The 19112-nt window shown below is 37.9% G+C and overlaps 1 protein-coding gene and 1 long non-coding RNA gene across 3 annotated transcripts in view; one reads left to right on the forward strand and one right to left on the reverse strand.

The window, feature by feature from the left end:
* LOC132425508 (uncharacterized) overlaps positions 1 to 290 on the reverse strand; it is a 54455-nt gene extending 54165 nt beyond the window's left edge. Inside the window, exon 1 of the long non-coding RNA XR_009519449.1 lies at positions 167 to 290. This is a non-coding gene — a long non-coding RNA (uncharacterized lncRNA). The remainder of the gene's footprint in view (positions 1 to 166) is intronic.
* Positions 291 to 617: 327 nt separating this feature from the next.
* The window catches only part of DHX15 (DEAH-box helicase 15), a 52568-nt gene continuing 34073 nt past the window's right edge, over positions 618 to 19112 (forward strand). The window contains exons 1-3 of one of the 2 annotated variants that reach the window (XM_060012741.1): positions 618 to 840; positions 6680 to 7115; positions 10287 to 10480. In XM_060012741.1, coding sequence (XP_059868724.1) covers positions 770 to 840; positions 6680 to 7115; positions 10287 to 10480 — 701 coding nt within the window. In that variant the 5' untranslated portion in view covers positions 618 to 769. The remainder of the gene's footprint in view (positions 841 to 6679; positions 7116 to 10286; positions 10481 to 19112) is intronic. The other variant, XM_060012742.1, reaches the window with a different exon arrangement.

The raw sequence follows: 19112 nt of genomic DNA on the forward strand, positions 1-19112 counted from the left end.
TGCCCTTACTGCCAATTTTCCCTATTCCAGTAAAAACATCAATAGGTTGAGTGCAATCTGTCCGTGCTTGGTAAAAGGAGGCAAAATGTTAAATCAACTATAGTATAAAATAAACATTAAAAAAAAAAGGCAAAATGCATTTTGGTAAGTCTTGACATTTTCTCACCTCAGTTTTCCCACTGCAGTTGAGAATGTCTGGTCAGTGGCTTCAAGTGCTAGATCAGGAGTTATAGTTGGGTACCAATCCTGGCTCTGTCCCTTATCAGCTGTATAATCTCGATTAGTTTTTCAACCTCTGTGGGTCTCAGATTCCCCTAATGCCAGGGTAATACAGATGGATAGGATTTCCTAACTAGGATTAGACTTCCTCTTCTCTCAATTTCCTAAATCGGAGGGCCTTGAAGGGGCCAAGGGCCCAACCCGCCTAGCACCCGCCCAGAGGGCGGGAAGTGCCTGCCAGGCGGAGGGCGGAATAAGGGCGGGTCAACGAGGCGGTGGGCGGGGCTTGAGTTCCCGCCTCCTATGCGTGCGCGCGCACCACGTACGCACGCACGCACGCACGCACAGCATACCGCGGAAGCGCGCGCGCAGGCCCAGCCCTCATCGCCGCCGCCATTTTAGCTCCTGGTTCCGGCCGCACGGTGTAGGCTGTTGTAGCGGGAGGGGTGGGGGTCCTCCAGAGTTTTGTAGCTGCCTTCGACTGCACCGATAGAGCCGCTAGGTTCTCTTTTTTTCTTCCTTCGTAACCACCCGCTCGAAGAGTCCGAAGATGTCTAAGCGACACCGGTTGGACCTGGGGGAGGATTACCCCTCCGGCAAGAAGCGTGCGGGGACCGATGGGTAAGCCAGGCCGGGGGCGCGAGGCAGGGGCTCAGGCTTTGTTGGGGTCCCGGCCGGGAGCGGGCCAGGGAGGGCTAGGCCGAGCGGGCCACGGGCCCTGACTCTTTTGTTTTCTTCTGGGCTCGGGTCACTGGCGGCGGGGCGCGGGAGAGCGGACCCCCAGGCGTTCGGCCCAGCAAGGGCGCGGGGAGCTGAGTGGCGCGGTGGCCGCCCGGCCCAGTCGGGAGAGCGGAGAGGCCTGTCGTGGCCAGTAGGGTGCCTCCTCCTCGGGCGGAGTCGAGCAAGAGTCACTTCGAGGGGAGCGGACGGGAGGGAACCGCGGACCTCGTGGCCTGGGCTCCTGGTAAGGCCTGGAGCCTGGAGAGAGGGTGGGGGAGGGCGCGGCGGGAGTAATCGTTTCCAAGGGCACCAGGTACTTCTCAGCCAGCGGGGTCGGGGAGAGGACCTTGGGGGGCGGCTGGGCGCCCAGCAAGGGGAGAAGCGGAGGCCGGAAAGTGAGCGAAGCGCATGGATTCTTGTGTAGGCTGGGGTGGAGGTGCTGGGAGTAGAGTGAGGCGTGCGGACGAGGAGTTCTCGGGGGAGGGGAGAGTAGAGGGCCAGCCGGGAGAAAGGAAAATGTGGAGTATACCTGATGGGCTGGAGGGCTGGTGGTTTGGAGACGCGGAGTTTATACTTTGGCGGGAGAGTGCGTGCCTCGGTCCATTCAAACACTTCAAAGTAGATACTAGGCAAACTTCCGCTCTCTGCCCACGCTCCCGCCATCTCCTTTATTTCCTGCTTTGGCCAAAACAGTAGTTATTGGGCATCCCCGGGATAGCAATTAGAAGGCATTCTTTTTTTCCAATAAATTCTTGTTTTCTGTGTCCCTCCCCGGCCCTCGTTCCTAGGTAGCTTTTGAAACGAGAAGACCCTTTTCAAAAGTTTTTAGTGTTTACGGCAAAGTATCGCCTGTCGGGAGGTTGCTTGGGAGTTGAAGTAGACCACGCCCGTGGTGTTTCAGATTCCTTTCTACTTACCTTTTCTTAAAGGTGCAGAGGAATTTAACAGTTAACCTTAGCAATTGCATCAAAATCATTTCTTGTCCAGTGTGTACTTCTCGTTCCTGAAGTACAGAGGTTTATTTGGATAATTCAGGCAGAGACATGAAAGTCTGAATATCTTCAATACTTTGCATAATTTTGCATTTTAGTGTGTGTGTACGTGTGCAGAATCACTGTGTCAAGTCTGTATAACTTTTGTTCACTCAGATTCCTTCCTTTCGGTTGATTGAGGTGTCTGTGTCTGAGGAGTATAAGCCAGGATAGGGTATACTTTTTGGTGGCTTTCCGTATATTGAATATGGAAAGCATAAATATATAACAGTTTAATCGTGTACATTTTTTAGTTTACAGTGTTCTGTGTCAGCTTTCTCTCCCTGACCCCAACACACACAGCAGAACTTGAGCACATTTGAGCTACAAGTCACAGGCTCCTTAGAGCTGGAAGTGACTTTAAAGAGCATATACTCGGCTCCACTCGAGGGATGAGAAATGGAGACCCAGAGTTGTTAAGGTGGCTTGTGCAACCTTACAGTTTACAGGTGGATCTAGAACCTTGATCTTTTAATTTTCAATCTTAGCCTCTTGCTTTTTCCAGTACAGCACACAGACTGTGACTGTAGTTAAGAGTCATTACAGCCTATTTTAATGACATTTACAATGGGTTGGTAAAGTAGGGAACACTTGGTTCTTTGTTCCTGTGAAGCAAAAATAAATTGCTTGTCATCTGGCTAAGATGCAACTAATGCCTCTCACAGAATTCAGATTGGAAAAAAATATACGGGGAAGGAATGAATTCACTTACTAATATTTGTGTGTATGTGCACCATTTAAATGCTTTTTGGGGGATTAGTGGGCCCATGATATGTACATGGGTTTGTTCCCCTTTCCTTGCAAATCCGACATCCTTAGTAAAAATGTGGACTTTTTAAGTCTTTGGTGGTGACCTTTTGATTCTCTTGGATATTATATATGACATCTACCTGTAAATGAACGAGAGTTCATCTTTGGAATAAAGCTCAAGTTCTGAGATATTTTGGAGGGACATTTGTATACTCATTTCTGTGTCACCTGAATGTCATTTCTGATAGAACTTTCTTTAGCAGTGGGCTTGGAGTGTTTATTAGTGCTTAGGGTTTTTTTTTTCCATATTTAATAATTTAAAAAGTCAACAAAATAATTTGTTGACTGTCATGCAATCTTGCAGATTTTTCTTTTCTTTTTTTAAAGCCCTGCTAAGTAGCAGGTGGTTTTACATGAGAGGGTAGGCCTGTCAGTCTTGTGAACTCCACTGCCAAACATGGATGTCCCATTTTCCCCGCTACTCAGAAGGGAAGGTAATTAAGTGAGAGATTTTACTCAAATTCATGCTCCCAAACTATATATGGCTTTATTTACTCTTGCTATATTTTAAGTTTGGAAACAGGTAGAGAAGTTGAAGGTTTCTGTTACATATTGACCTTATTCCTTTTTCCATTTTTCCCACAACATTTTCTGTGTAAAATTATTAACCAAAAGACAACTTAATGTTGAAGTATGGAAAAAAATTTTGAAAACAGGGACATTTTTCACTTCGATGTTAGTTTCTGATATTACTGCCTGATAAAAATTTTTTCGGTTAAAAATGTGAAACATAGATAAGATAATGTACGTACAGTGTTCCCAAAACTTTCAGGTGCTTTATAAACAGGGTTTTCACTGCAGTTCTGTGATGAGGTTAAGTAACTTGCCCCAGGAAACACAAGAAACGTCCATTCGTAAAGATATAAAGAAAAGGGAAAAAAATTATGAGAAATCTTCATCCTCATCTTTATTTAATCCCTTGATGAAAATTTTTTTAGATCTCTGCATATTTATTCACAGGTATCCTATTTGATACCAGTAGGATCTTTTAATATGTATTATTTGTGCTTTGATTTCTTTAAATTCACCCAGAAATACTTTATAAACTGTGGAATGGATATCCATTATTCTTTTCATTGGCTGCATAGTATTCCACTTGTAAAGGGGTATCATAACTTATTTAACCAATTTCCTGTTCACTGACGTTTTGGTAGTTTCCTAGTCTTACAAGTGAAAAGTGTGATGAACATCCTTATGTGTACTTATATCCCTAGAAGTCTCTGAAAGTGAGATTACCAGATTAAAATCAATGCTTGTTTAAAATACTCTGATTTTGATAACCAGTTTACATCTTCATTAGCATTTCTTTAGTTTCTGTTACTCCATGTAGAATTTTAACGTGGTGTTCTAAATTTAAAAAATAAATGATAACCAATGTTTATTGGGCATTTATTATGTTCCAGGCACTACTTTAAGCACATTACATATATTAACTCATTTAACCCTTGCAATACCCCACAAGAGCTTTTTAAAGATGAGGAAAGAAATAAATGTGGTCATATAGCTTAAGTGTTGAGCCAGGATTAAGCTGAGATAAAATACTGAACCACGTGCTAAACAAATGTGTCCTGTTGTGTCTCTCCCTGCCATTATTGTGGCTAAGTGATCACTGCTTTGATAATTAGTTTTTTAAGTATTATACCTCGATTAGTAAATCTTCTAAGTAACAAACTCCTTTATAATAAAGGTGCCTGTTTAAAAAAGAAAACATGCATATACACAATATTCTGCATATATTTATGAAGCAGTGGGTTTGAGCCCCCCCCCGCCCACTGACCCTAATTTTTATCTTCCCTTTCCTGTTGAAGGTGGGTAGTTGGAATCACAGGCAACATTTCTAGGTGATTGAATTTGCTTTCTAATTTTAATCTAAGAGACTATTTTATTAATACTTCTCGCTTTGCAGATTAGTAAATTGAGGCTTATACCTTTCCAGTGGTTATGCAACTGTGATCTAGGTGCTCGTGCTCCTTTTACTCTTATATTAGAGTTAAACCCCAATTCATGGTCAGCAGTTAATCTTTGTGTCTTCAGAATGTATTTTATGCTTCCTCTGTTGCAGTTATTTTTGGTAATAAAGTTTCTGGTGAAGTAGGCCCTTGAAAAACATGTATTATTTAGACCAGATGTTCTTTAAGGATTCTTTATGTTCTATGAACTATAAAATGTCTAGTCTTTGAATCCATTCCTGACTACAGTGCTGCTCACTTTGCTGGACACGTATCTATCTATCCTGTTGTAAACTTTTTCTCGTTTACATTTTGGAGCTGTGCAAATACTTATTTAATTACAAGCACGTTAAACTGGAGCAGAATGAGAGAAGCAAAGAAAGGATGGTTGATGGTATATTGCGAAGATAGGCCAGGAAGCTTAAGTTCTGAGTTGTGGGACTTCAGTTTGTATGCTGAGTAGGTTATCCTTTAGGTTCCTTTGATTTCTTTCTCTTTATGCCACATGGGATGAGAAGCTCCGATCCTAGCTTGTATGTCCTGTAATTCTGTAGAAGGTGAACATTGGGTTGGGGGAAGGGAGAATCGCTTTTTATATATACATACATGAAAAGATTATATATATGTAAAAAATATATGTGTGTATGAATATTTGTGAACATATAATAAGGCTTTTCTCTATTTAGGCAAGTTCCTGTGGAATAGAATTATTTATTTTAGAAGGGACAATATCAAATATAATTGGTCAGCTTACCATTTTTGTAATTGGGGAACCATCCTAACTCATGCTGGGCTCAGCATTTTAGCTGTATTCTACGAAGGGGAGTAACTGTTGCCCAGCTGATTTGCCATTACATCAGAATGAATGGTCTTCCCTAGTCTGCTACTGATAATTGGGGCATGGGAAATTTGTATGTCTTGTGTGTGTTATGGATAAGGAACAATGACATGTTTAGCAGCTTGTGTCATGGTTCCAAGTTGCCTCACTATTTCAAATGAGTCCAAACACCTTGTGGCACATTTGTCTGCTATAGGATTTAGTCTGAAATAAACTAGATTAGTAAAATGAATAAGTATAGATAATTTTAAAATTCTTACTGGTTAGGGATCATCTCTAGTGTCTAGAAGTAGATGCTGGAATTGGCTAAATGACCTAAGGTTAATATGGTGGTCATCTGCATAATTTAAACATTTTAAACAACTTAATAGTGTTCAGTGAAGCTTGTTCTTAAATGAGCTACTTTTCCTTTATGGATGATCAAAGTATACATAGGTTTTACAAAGTACTTCCAGTGTTTTTTTACTATTGCTGTTAAGGATACATGCAAGAGTAAACAATGAAAACAAGAATAAAAAGTTTTAGTTTTCCTTATAGAGCAATATATGCATTTTGAACAAAATTTGGAAAGCGTTAACTTAGGAAAATAAACTTGCTAATTCTTTAACTCGGAATTTTGTGCTGAGTTTTGTTTGTATTACTGTAATGTGAGGTGGAATTGTCTTTGAGGCCAGAAGCAATAAAAGACTTAGTTCTTGCTAAATTTTGAACATACTTTCAGTGTGAAAATACCTTTTCATGTAACCTGAAGGAGAATCTGGGAAAGACTCTGATGCCATTCTCTTTTTGCCTAATTTGTCCCTACCTTTTTCCCACACTGCCCTCAGTTTTTAATTTCTAAGAAGGAAAGGATTTTACATGCAGAATGGCTAAAGGTGGAAAGAGACTGTTCCTTAATAGAATTTGAAGCATCATTAAGGAAGGGAAAGATGTTTATGGATAAGGCATGGAGGATCCTTGATTACAAGTTCTTTTTCATTGTTTCTGATACTTCGAGTTTTATATCAGTTTATTTGGTTGTTGGACATTTTACTTTCTTGTGACTATAACGCCGCTATGAACATTTTGCATAAAATTTGGAATCTGAGTTATAAATTTTTTTTTTTTTTTAGGAAGGATCGAGATCGTGACCGTGATCGTGAAGATCGGTCTAAAGATCGGGAACGAGAACGAGATAGAGGAGATAGAGAGCGGGAGAGGGAGAAAGAAAAGGAGAAAGAATTGCGAGCTTCCACGAATGCTATGCTTATCAGTGCTGGATTACCACCTTTAAAAGCTTCCCATTCAGCTCACTCAACCCACTCGGCACATTCAGCACATTCAACACATTCTGCTCATTCTACACACACCGGACATGCAGGACACACATCACTTCCACAGTGCATTAATCCATTTACCAACTTACCCCATACGCCTCGATACTATGATATTCTGAAGAAACGGCTTCAGCTCCCTGTTTGGGAGTACAAGGATAGGTTTACAGATATTCTGGTTAGACATCAATCCTTTGTACTTGTTGGTGAGACTGGGTCTGGTAAAACAACACAGGTGAGTTATTGAATACCACAGTACGTACTTCATTAATGTTTATGTTTACTAAATGTTGCGTATTTGGTTCTGGTGGTTATTCTCATTGGCTGTCTGTCAGAACTTTTTGAAGCATAGCTGCTTTTATGTTTAGCAACTTTTAGTGACTTACGGAGTTGGAATCCTGTAGGGAGTACCTGTTTTCCTGAGTCTCTTTGGAAAAACAGCGGTGCTGTTTTTTTCCAGTTTTATTATGTAAATTATGGCAGTGATACTCTCCCACCCACTTTGATTCTGGGGTGGTACATATTTGGAGGCACAAGGTTTGTTTTCCAGTGCTTGGGTGGAGAGAGCTGAACCATTGGAGTGGTTTTGTTTTTGTCATTTTCATTTCTTTGTTTTTATAATTGTTTTGAACTATGTGAATATTATCTATTCTTTAAAAAAAAAAATAGAAGAGCTAAGTAAAGTCTTTTTACTTGTGACCTCCATCCAATAGTGTCCCCGTCCTCCCCACCCCTGAACTAAACACACATGTTAGTGTTGTATTAGAAATATATTTAGGATATTTTTCAAACATGGATGAACCATTTACTAGGCCCATGTTATAGACATTTAGGCTGCTTCTCATGGTTGTTTTTCATGGGCAAGTATATCTTTAGGATAAATTCTCAGAAATAGAAATTATTGGGTCAGAAGATGGATTATAGTTGTGGAACGTACAGCCAAATAGCCTTCTATAGGGAACGTATCAGTTTACCGTTCCGTGAGTATGTATGAGAGCATATGTGGGAAACGACTAGAGTGTACTACTGAACTTGAACTTTTGCAAATCTGACAGGAGAAAAATGGTATTTCAGTGTAATTTTTAATTTGCATTTTCTTGCTATGAGCGAGGTAACCATATTTTCATTTTCAGATGCTTGAGCCTGATCCATCAGAAAATTTCTTAGATTTTGCAAAAATAGCAGCCCCTGGCTATTGTAGAAAATTTGGAAAATTCAGGAAAGTGTTGAAATGAATTTAATAATTACTTATCACGCAGAAATAATTGCTGTGTTTCCTACGGGCCTGATTTTCCATGTTTATGTACCTGTGAACATGTTTAGATTTGAGCATACTACATGTACAGGTTATCCTGTATGTGTATAATTTAAGTTACACAATGCCACAAGTCTGTCAATTTGAGTATTTCATGGAGACATTTTGAAGGCTACAATAGCAACCCAGATTGGAGGCTTTTGTTATATAAGACTGAGCCTAAGTATGGTTTTTCTTTTTAAACGGAGGAAATGTAATGCTGATGTTAGAAGCTAAAACTGTTGGTTTATTTTTATCACCTTATGGAAATTTAAAGAATACATGAAAAGATATAATTCTAAGCTTATTAATATTATATTTTTAATAATTATTTCAACTGGTTTATCTAGTTTGTGTAGTATTAATAGCACCCATTTAGTCAGCAATTGGGTAAAGCCAGGCACTATGTAGTTTGTATTATCTCATTTAAGTTTTTCAACAGCCATGCAAGGAAGTTGTTAATCACCATTTTACAGATGAGCAAAATGAGGCTTTGATTTATGAGAGGTTTAGTGGGTTGCCCTAGGTTACACTGTAGATATAGGTGGGTTCAGTATTTAAAACTCTGTCCCTTTGTCTCATAGCCAAAGTTATATTTATTTCATACTGTTCTTCTGTGGTCTTATATGATTAACCTTATTTCAGAGATGAGTTTATTTAGTAGCAGTTAGTGGAGAAGAAGGGCAGGTGAACGCAAAACAAGATTTGTGATTTTTTGGATTAGTATTTTTTTTTTTTTTAATACTTAAGGTACATGGATACCTAGGACTGCAGGGATTTGGGGTATTCAAAGGGAAACAACTGTAAATAGTGAATTTCATGCAAATGCTTTTTCCACATACTCCTATTAAACTTTGACTCAAAACCATTAAGAATAGTTAGCCATTTTTTGGTTATCTTTTTGTGCCTATCAGAAAGTGAAATTCTCCAAACAAAATTGCAGAAGGAACCTAACTAAAATGTAGTAATAGGGCTTTCCTGGTGGCGCAGTGGTTGAGAGTCCGCCTGCCAACGCGGGGGACACGGGTTCGTGCCCCGGTCCGGGAAGATCCCACATGCCGCGGAGCAGCTGGGCCCGTGAGCCATGGCTGCTGAGCCTGCGCGTCCGGAGCCTGTGCTTCTCAAGGGGAGAGGCCACAACAGTGAGAGGCCCGTGTACCACAAAAAAAAAAAAAAAAAAAAAAGTAGTAATAGTACAACTAGTATTCTTCAAATATCACTGTACAAATCCTATACCAAAAAAATGCCACGTTTCCTGTAGCATTAAAATCTGTTAGGCTTTTGGAGGCTTTGATGGAGATCCATCATGTCCTTCTTGTAGGAGTGGATTCCAATTTAATGTAGTAAGCACTTAGATTTTTCCCATGGTTCTTTCACAGGTAAGTGAGTAGAGAAGAACCATTAAATTATCAAATATCTTAGTTTCTATTGATAATGGTTGGTTTAGGAACAAACCAGCTAGGAAATGCAGTGTCATCATGGCAACAACCAACTACTTATGCTTGTTGGTCTTTTTTTTTTTTTTTTTTTTCCTTGTTTACCCTTCATTTCCCTCCTTCAGGGAAGTGCTGTTGCTGCTTCTATAGGTCCTATTGAATTTGAGTTTGATAGTTAACTAAAATTAACTTTTAAGATGTACCTAAGGTGTTTCCATTGTGCATACTTCTGAGGGGAGAAGGATAGGAGTTAGATTCTGCTGGCTTACCAAGTATGAGCTGAATTTGTAACTTAAATTGTATAGGAATTTAAGTTACAGTTTCTTAGAATATTTTTGGGAACTAACATTTGTTATGAAGTAGAATTTTCATAAGTTGGAATTTTTCCAGTGCAGAGAGAAATGCTTGGTGGTGGAACACCGACACCATAGAGCATGTTCAGCAAAGCCTCAGTGGACCTAGCTCACTGAGGAGTACAGTTATGACATATCAGTGTTATACATGACCCTTCCTTGGCTTGGAGAGCTCATGCTATTATAAGTCATAAGTAATAATTTGTGGTGTGCCTAAATTGAATTTTGTTTTAAATTATTAGAATGAGATAAAACACTTCATGTTAAATATACCTGATGCACAGGCAGAGTAGAATTAATTTAAATGTGAAATTATTTGATAGATTCCACAGTGGTGTGTGGAGTACATGCGATCATTACCAGGACCCAAAAGAGGAGTTGCCTGTACCCAACCCAGGAGAGTGGCTGCAATGAGTGTGGCCCAGAGAGTTGCTGATGAAATGGATGTGATGTTGGGCCAGGAAGTTGGTTACTCCATTCGATTTGAAGACTGCAGTAGTGCAAAAACCATTCTTAAGTAAGTATTATCTTTAAAAATGAACACTTTTTTCCCCTCTGTTTTTATTTTCTGCCACTAGATAGGGGACTTTGCTAGTGGAGTGTCAAGCCATCTGACTTTAGAATAATCCAGATTAGACCTTCTTATGCTTACTAGATGACTTTTTAATATGGATTCTTTTTCTTGGTAGTAATATATGTATAGCTATTCAGTGGTCATTGAAGTTCAAAGGTCAGATTTTTTAGTTACTTGGTGCAATATCTTAGGTGAAATGTATCATTTAAATATGATAGAAAAGTAAAATGATATATTTAGTAAAGGACAGTTACTTTTAGAACAAATGATGTGTGGGAAGGGGTATGATTTATTTGGGTGAGAGAGCTTTTAATGTTAACTGTACAGCTATTACCATGCATATGTTATGAGCTAAAAGGAGGAATCTTTTGTCTTGTGATATACTCTTGGAGTCTCCTCAAAGACCTCGTTCCTCTTCATTATACCATGGTGCACATGATTGACAATCATACTGATCTTTTTTCTAACATTTTCTTTAATTTCCCTAGTTTTTTATCTTCATCTTAACACTTCCATTCTGCGTAAGTAGTGATGTTTGTTGCCTGATGGTAATGCTTTTGAAAATCTTCCCCTTTTTAAAATTTGTTTATTCTGTGTATGTATGACATTTCAATCATTTGTTAAAAACAATTTCCTTGTCATGATACAATCTTCTCCCTCAGGTTGTTTTTAAAAGACAATTGGGAATAAAATGTTACATGGACAGTGACATGAGTCTTTGATGGCAGAGGTACATACTGTGTTATGGGGGAAACTATATATTTTACAGAAAACTTCAAATGTATGTAAAAGTAGAATAATACTGTAATGAACTCATGTTTATTTGTCTTGCATCTTCAAACTTGGCCAATCATTTCATCCATATCTCAACCTTTTATATGTCCCATATAATTTGAAGTAAATCCTAGGCATCATACACTTTCATCTAAATATTTCAATGCATCTCTCGAAGATAAGATTTCTTGAAATGTAACTGTGATATCACAACTTAAAATTTTTCCATAATCAGAACATTGTTACCCTCAAATTTCATTTCAATTTCTTAGTTTCTTTGATATACTGTTTTATTAGAACTTCAGATTGTTTCATTTTTAATAGCAATTGAACTTAGGTGTTTACTTCAGCTTGTCTTTATGACTTTATGAGACATGTTTTTGGCTTAAACCTTAATCTTCATTGAATAAGTCTTTTTAGTTTAGTGTAATCACATTATTGGTTGGTTGTAATTACAATATAATTGACAAAAACACTACATAAGCAAAATCTTATGTTTTTTTATTTAAGATTAGATAATGTCAAGCAATTGAGGATAATAAAAGGCAGATTTTACTCACCTTTAGGAGGAATAATATTCTAAAATTTGATTCAGTATGCATTGAATTTTTTTTTTTGAAAGCCACAGTTGAGCAGGGGAACAGAATTTGGAAATTCGGAGATGAGAAAGTTACATGCAGTGTTGGGACAGAAGGTGTGTTGTGTATGTTTGTAGTAGGAAGTGGTAGGCTTTTAAAAGGTGTATGCTTGTGAAAGATTTTGGTTCAGTTAATAGGGAGTGACAGGTAACATATGATAGCTCAAAATGAAAGTATCTTTGGCATTGTGATTTTTTTTAATGGAATGGTTTCTGGAGGCTATAGTAAAATTTAAAAAACTTTAATTCTTGACAGGGTAAGCTTATTGGAATTTCTTCTAGAATCTTCTGAAGAGCTAGAAGCTGACTTGGTATTATCTTTAAGTGATATCAAATCCTAGTAGTACAGGGTTAGTGGTAGTTTTAACTAATGGAAGTGCTTCATTAAGTGCAGTGTCTTACGAATCCCTGTATGTATTTTGTATAGTCATCTATCAACTCATTTCTTGAGAACCCAGTGTTCAAAACATTTAAAGCTTCAACTTAACGAGGATCGGTTACATAGTTAATTGGGTAGGAAGAGTGAATACATCAGACAACTATCAGTACCCTCCATAAACTATTTTCATATATAGATATAAAATGCTTATGTATCTACTGTGTAGCCAGAAGAAGCCTTTAATTTTCACCCATAGAAGGATGGTAAAGAGGACTAACTTACAAAGATTCTGTCTCAGGAGCTGAGAATTTAACCATGCCCTTCCTCATTCGTTGTGTATACTGAACAAATACGTGTTTACTAATTAAATAAGTTTGAGAGTACTTTAGCCTAATTATATCTTTAAATCATCTTTATACAGATTAATGGTCCAAAGATAGTTTCTTCAGTGTTTGGGACACATATATGTCTAGGTTCTAGGTCTAATATTATGCTGTTTTAGAGGATTGGATCTAGTGTAAATTAGTGCACAGTATGTTAGACTAGCCTTAAATAGCTATCCAGTCCCAGTAGACAAGTTACTTTTCAAAACCACCACTGCTAAATGTTTTTATATTTTGTTTGTTGTGTGTTTGCCTGCTCCCATCTTTTTTTTTTTTTCCCTCCCTAAAGTATTTCTTTTGCAGTATATTTATGTTCCTTTGGCCATCTTGGAATGCACATTAGTGGGAGAGGTACCTCATGAGGTAGCAATAAGAAGACCAGAATAGTCAGAAAGATTAAGTTGCCAAATTTGTGATGAGTCAGTGAAAAATATCTTAATTCATTTTAATATTAGGAAGAGGTTGATAACAGTTTTGCACAGGATTTTAAACACTTCGTAGTTGGACTTGTAACAAATTTTAAGAAATCCATTCTTCATTCTTTGTGAAGGAGCTGTTAACTTTTAAGGGAATAGAGCAGTTTAGTAGTCTTGAACTTTCGGGAAAACATCATAATATTTAAGTTATTAATTTAGTAGCTAATTTCGCTGTTATTTTAGGTGGTATGCTTCCTTTCTGTTTTTTTTCCTCAAACTGCCAAATTACTGAGAGATTGTGATATTGAGGGAATCCAGTAATGCTTATTAATTCAGTCAGTTAATAATTGAGTACCTTCTGTGTGTTGGGCAGTGCTAGGTATAGTAGTAAATCTGGTTCCTGTCTACGTAAAGCAAATAAAAAAGTAAATATAAAATCTAAAATTATGATTAGGCTCTGAAAGAGAATTTTGGAGTGTATAGGAAAGCATCATTTGAGAATTCAGTTGAGACTAGAAAAGAGAAGGCAGAATTTTAAGTCAAGGACTGAACTAAAAGTAATGGTTTGCCAGGAGTAGGGATTGGGGTACAGAGAAGCAGATCTTTCTAGGCACATGGAACATCATTTTTGAAAACTTATTTTCTGAAGGGGGAAAAAATCATACTTTTTGCTTGAAGGCACTGTAGTCTGCATATTATTTAAAGTATCCAACTCATTTGTGTGAATCAGCATTTCCATGGCAGATGGCTTTTGAGATATTTCAGGACTGGTTTGTAGACAGTATGGATGATCAGAGATTGGGGTTTTTTTGTTTTTTTCCTTACCTAATTGGAACATAAACCCTTTGGGAAGAGAGTTTGTGTCTGTATCTGTAGACATGTCTTGTGCATGAATCCTTTAAAAAAAAAAAATTCTGAGGACACGGAAGGGGCAGCAGAGGAGTGTGAAAATTTGTCACTACAATGTAGACTAAGGGTGAATCTTAAATATAATCATGGAGAGGGTAGAATTTTCATGGAAAGACATTTTCCCTGATTTGTTTAAACTTGTCTTGGTGGAGAAGGTATAGTGATTTTATGTACATAATTTGCCTTTTATTCTGAATCTTTTGCTTTTGGGTATCAGATTCATTTCAATTTTGGGATGTCACAAGACTAAGAACTCAACCCAGGATAATGTTGATGAAGCAGAAAGTGTTGCAGCTCTTTATTGGAGGACACATGCTTTTAGCTCTGTATGACTGTGCACTATCCTGAGATGTTTATCTTTTATATAACTTCAGGACAAGATGCTAGAAAATCAAGGAAAGTTAAAAGACAGGACATAGCTGAAATTTAATTAAGTGACAGGGAGAAATAAAGCCTTGGGTTTTAAGGTGTGGTAAGCCCTTTGTAAAACTTGAGGGAGAAAAGTTTTGAGCAAACCAGCCAAGGAAGTGCTTTTCCATGGAACATGGATCGGAAACTTGCAGAATTTTTTAATCTCCAAAAGACAGTCTAGGCAAGAAGATGAAAGAGAATCCAAAAATATTTAACAAATATAAGAACCCAGTAAAATAGAGTATCTAAGGTTGACCCTTGGGGAGGATTTATCAGACATTGCCATAGCAAATTCTTTGGGACCCCTGGAAACAACAGTTCGAAGCACCAGCTTTATAAGGACTACTTAGAGATTCCAGAGTGGGTTTCCAACAAGACAGTCTTGTTCTGAAAAGTTGACTTGAGAAGAGAGTCAAAAGGAAAGAGATTGTAGAGCACAGACTCTAGGATTGCAGTGCCTGAGTTGTGTCCTAGCTCTGCCACTTATTAGGTGTGATTTTGGCCACGTAATTAATCTCCCCTGAGCTTACTGCTTTTTTCAGAAGATGGAGCTGATAATAGCAACTACATCTTAGGGTTGTTCTCAGATCACATGTGTAATTTGTGTGTAGCCCATGGAGTAATTCCTGTTACCCAGCAAGTGCTAAGTCAACATTTCTACTCTTGCTGCTGCTGATAATGGTGGAAGATTTCCAGTTTGAGAAATTATTGGATCTTATTAACCAGTTAACCTGGTTAATTTAAAATGGACTTATAAAACCAATTTAATAAAGTTCCTTTTAATACAACAATTGAATTACAATTTGGGAGTTTTAGCTTGAATTAAACGTTACTTGTCAATATGAAATTAATCAATGAATCCAAATATTCTTTTAGGACTGAAGGTAAGATGTGGAAACAGATATCTGGTCATTAGAGGTCATTAATTATACAAACATCAATTATAAACTACTTTATTGAACATCTGTTATATGGTAGGCTTTGTTCTAATTCAAGTGTAGCACTGAAGTTAGGGAAAGGCGGTTTTAGTGGATCTTTAGAAAGGGGTGGGAATAAAGAGTAAATGTGGCTATTTACCACTTAAGCAGTTCCTGTCATAGAGACTAAAAAAATCACTGTTGTCACCTTAGAATTGAAATTCTGTTGGCTTTTGTTAATTCATAGAAAGCTAACTTGATTTCCTAAAGGTCTGCATATAGTATTACATTTGATGCTTGTGTTTATACTTAGGCACTCACAAGGGATTATAGAAGTCTCTTTTGTTTACAGTGCCAACATATTTAAAAACACCAAGTAGGGGGTTTCCCTGGTGGCCCAGTGGTTAAGACTTCGTACTCCCAGTGTAGGGGGCACGGGTTCAATCCCTGGTCAGGGAACTAGATCCGCATGTTGCAACTGAAGATCCTGCATACTGCAACTAAGACCTGGCGCAGCCAAATAAATTAAAAAAAAACACTAAGTAGAACCTACACATTGATCCTAGCTTTGTAAATTCTGTTGTGAAGATGGGAGAACATTTCCTTCAAAAGTTATGAAAATTTGCATGCAGTATATTTTGAAAAAAATGATTTAGTTTCCTTATTTTTCTATTAATTTCTTTTGCTTGATGAGATCCTTAACTCTGAAACACATACCAAATGTATTTTGGCTGTTTGCCAAAATAAAGCTGGATTCTTTGGCTGCTGATCTTCAGCATTTCAGTTAATAACTATGAGGCTATATATACTTCATAAGTGTGATTTGATGTTTTCTGTTTGGCTTTTTTGGTCCATTTTTAAAATAAGTAATTAATTAATTTGGCTGCGTCGGGTCTTAGTTTGGGGCACGTGGGATCTTTTGTTGCATCGCGCAAGCTTCTCTCTGATTGCCGTGCGAGGGCTCAGTTTTGGCACGTGGGCTCTCTCGTGTGTGGGCTCTAGTGCGAGAGGGCTCAGAAGTTGTGGCGGGCGGGCTTAGTTGCCCTGCGGCGGCATGTGGGATCTTAGTTCCCCGACCAGGGATTGAACCCATGTCTCCTGCATTGGAAGGTGGATTCTTAACCACTGGACCACCAGGGGAGTCCCTGTCCATTTTTTTGATATTAGAATTGCATTAAAACATTGTAGATTGCAAATTATTCCAAGTACTGTATAGTACCTTTCCATGTGACTGTTTACATTTAATAGTGATTTGTTCTCATTGTAACTGATATCATGCTAAATATAGTGTTGTGGTTATAGTAAGATTAGTGTTGCTCATACTGGGTAATGCTTTTGCTAAGAATATGTCAGCCTGAACGTGAGCCTATATAAATCTTTATCCCTTTACCAGTGAAAGGATCATTATGTATATAAAGGAACCGAGCTAGTGTTGCTGGCTCTTTTCTGACTTGGTTGGGGAGGTAAGCTATGAAGCAATTAAGAAGGTAGTTTGAATGTCACATGAATTGTGTAGATGATTTCACAGAAGAGGTGGTATTTCATCTGAGCTGAGAAGGATGGAGAGACTTAAATGGGCAAATTAACTAGGTAGATTAGCTAGATTTTAAGTAGAGTAGAAGTTCCCATGCTGCTTTGATTTGCAGCATGCTTAATGTCAGGAGTTTTTTCATGACACCCTAGGCCTAAAGAAATAACTCAGAATTCTTGTTTATTTAGTAGTTTGGTTCTAAGAACCTAATAAGTATTTATGTTCTAACAACTTAATAGATTATTAAACAAATATTGGACATTGAAAGAAAAAACTCAGTCATTATTTCATTCTTAACCACCATTATTTGCTAATGTGATGTCTGCGGAATCAGATTGGATGCTCCCACCTTTATTTTTCTACACAGTAAAATTAGATTGTGCTTTAGTGGATTGTATGTGAGCTGTCCTTTAGGAGATCTTAATATTGAACAACAAAATGTCTTGCTTTTTTAAATGGCTGTGTTCTTGTGGATCAGGTTTGTGAAGTTGTCTAAAATAAATTCATAGAACTGAGGCATACAGTGCTAGCTATTTTGGACATGCACAAGAAGACTTTCTTAAGTTAGTGATGAGTCCAGAAATAGCCAGGTCACTTAAAAGAGGTAAAAAACTTCATTTTTTAAACTGACTTCTATATACTTAAAATGTATGATCAACTTTTTTTTGTGCACATGGCATACAGAAGTACTAACTGATATTGGAAAAAAATTGTTTTGATGGATGAAGGTATTTGATAACTATCAGTAGCTCTTTAATAAGTATAATAGCATTCACTGTAAGCATGTTTAAAAATTGTTTGCTTTTTTTTTGGTGATCAACCATTTCATAGTGTTGGCATTGTGAAGGAAGGGTAGGGTGTTTAGACTCACCATATTTGCTGGTGAAAAGAACAATGTTTTATAAAATCACTGTACTCTATGTAGTTCTATCTTCTGAATATTATTCCTGATAAATGCAAACTATTTTAGCTTTGTTATTTTTCTGTTCCTTACTATTGTCATTAAAAAATTATTCTACGGATAGGGGCGTTAAACAAAAATAGGTTTTGTGGTAGGAAAGTGTGTAAGGACTTCTTTTAGTCATTGTCTCTTTCAGAAGTCTTGATCCATTATAACTTTGAAGAAATTACCAGACACAAACCTGTTTGTGTAGGCATTTTAATATGGGTAGCTTTTCTTTAATAGAGACACATATGTCACTTGACTGGATTGTAGTGGGTTAATCTAAAAACAGTGGTAGGGCTTCCCTGGTGGTGCAGTGCTTAGGAATCCGCCTGCCAATGCAGGGAACACGGGTTCAAGCCCTAGTCCAGAAAGATACCACATGCTGTGGAGCAACTAAGCCTGTGCGCCACAACTACTGAACCTGCGCTCTAGAGCCCGTGAGCCACAACTACTGAAGCCCGCGTGCCTAGAGCCCATGCTCTGCAACAAGAGAAGCCACTGCAATGAGAAGCCTGTGCACCGCAACGAAGAGTAGCCCCTGCTCGCCGCAACTAGAGAAAGCCCATGTGCACCAACAAAGACCCAACGCAGTCAAAATTTAAAATAAAATAAAAACAGTGGTAAATAGAAAATTTATGAAAATGTTAAACATTTTATTTTAGCTTAAAACCCATACATTCATTCGTCAATCTGTTAATGTAGGACCAACCCATTTCCTTGAATATGGGCCCTTTGGAGTTCCATTACTTAGTAAAATGTCTAGTTCTAAAGGTGGGATCTAAACCTCAAACACTTGCAAAGTACACAGGTGTTGTTTTCTGGAATTTAAGAGAGTTCAGTCTTTTGGAATTCTGGAATTCCAGACACTTTTCACTCTTCTGTAGTTATCTCACACATTTGATAGTTTTTGTGTGTGTGATTTATCTTTTTCAAGCTTTTCTGGAGCATACAACTTAGGATACACACGTACAACTCTCTTTTCTGTTCTAAAAGTTGATCATCATGTCACACATGATTATGTTGTCCCAACTGGCAGGGACAAAAGTGTAGTTATACTACAGTATGTTTGTAGAGTAAGGGTGGTTTTCCCAAGGATTCATTCATTAGGTGGAGGTTAGTTAAGAGTGGAGTGTAGAGTTCTACTGTATTGAATACTTACCAAGTGCCAGGCAGTTGGTGCAGTTAGGTGTTTTATATACATTGTTTTATTTAATTTAAACAATAGCTACCATATTCTCATTTTTCAAATGGAGTATTAGAGAAGTTGAACTT

Source organism: Delphinus delphis, chromosome 5, assembly GCF_949987515.2.
Source record: "Delphinus delphis chromosome 5, mDelDel1.2, whole genome shotgun sequence".
NCBI classification, from domain to species: domain Eukaryota; kingdom Metazoa; phylum Chordata; class Mammalia; order Artiodactyla; family Delphinidae; genus Delphinus; species Delphinus delphis.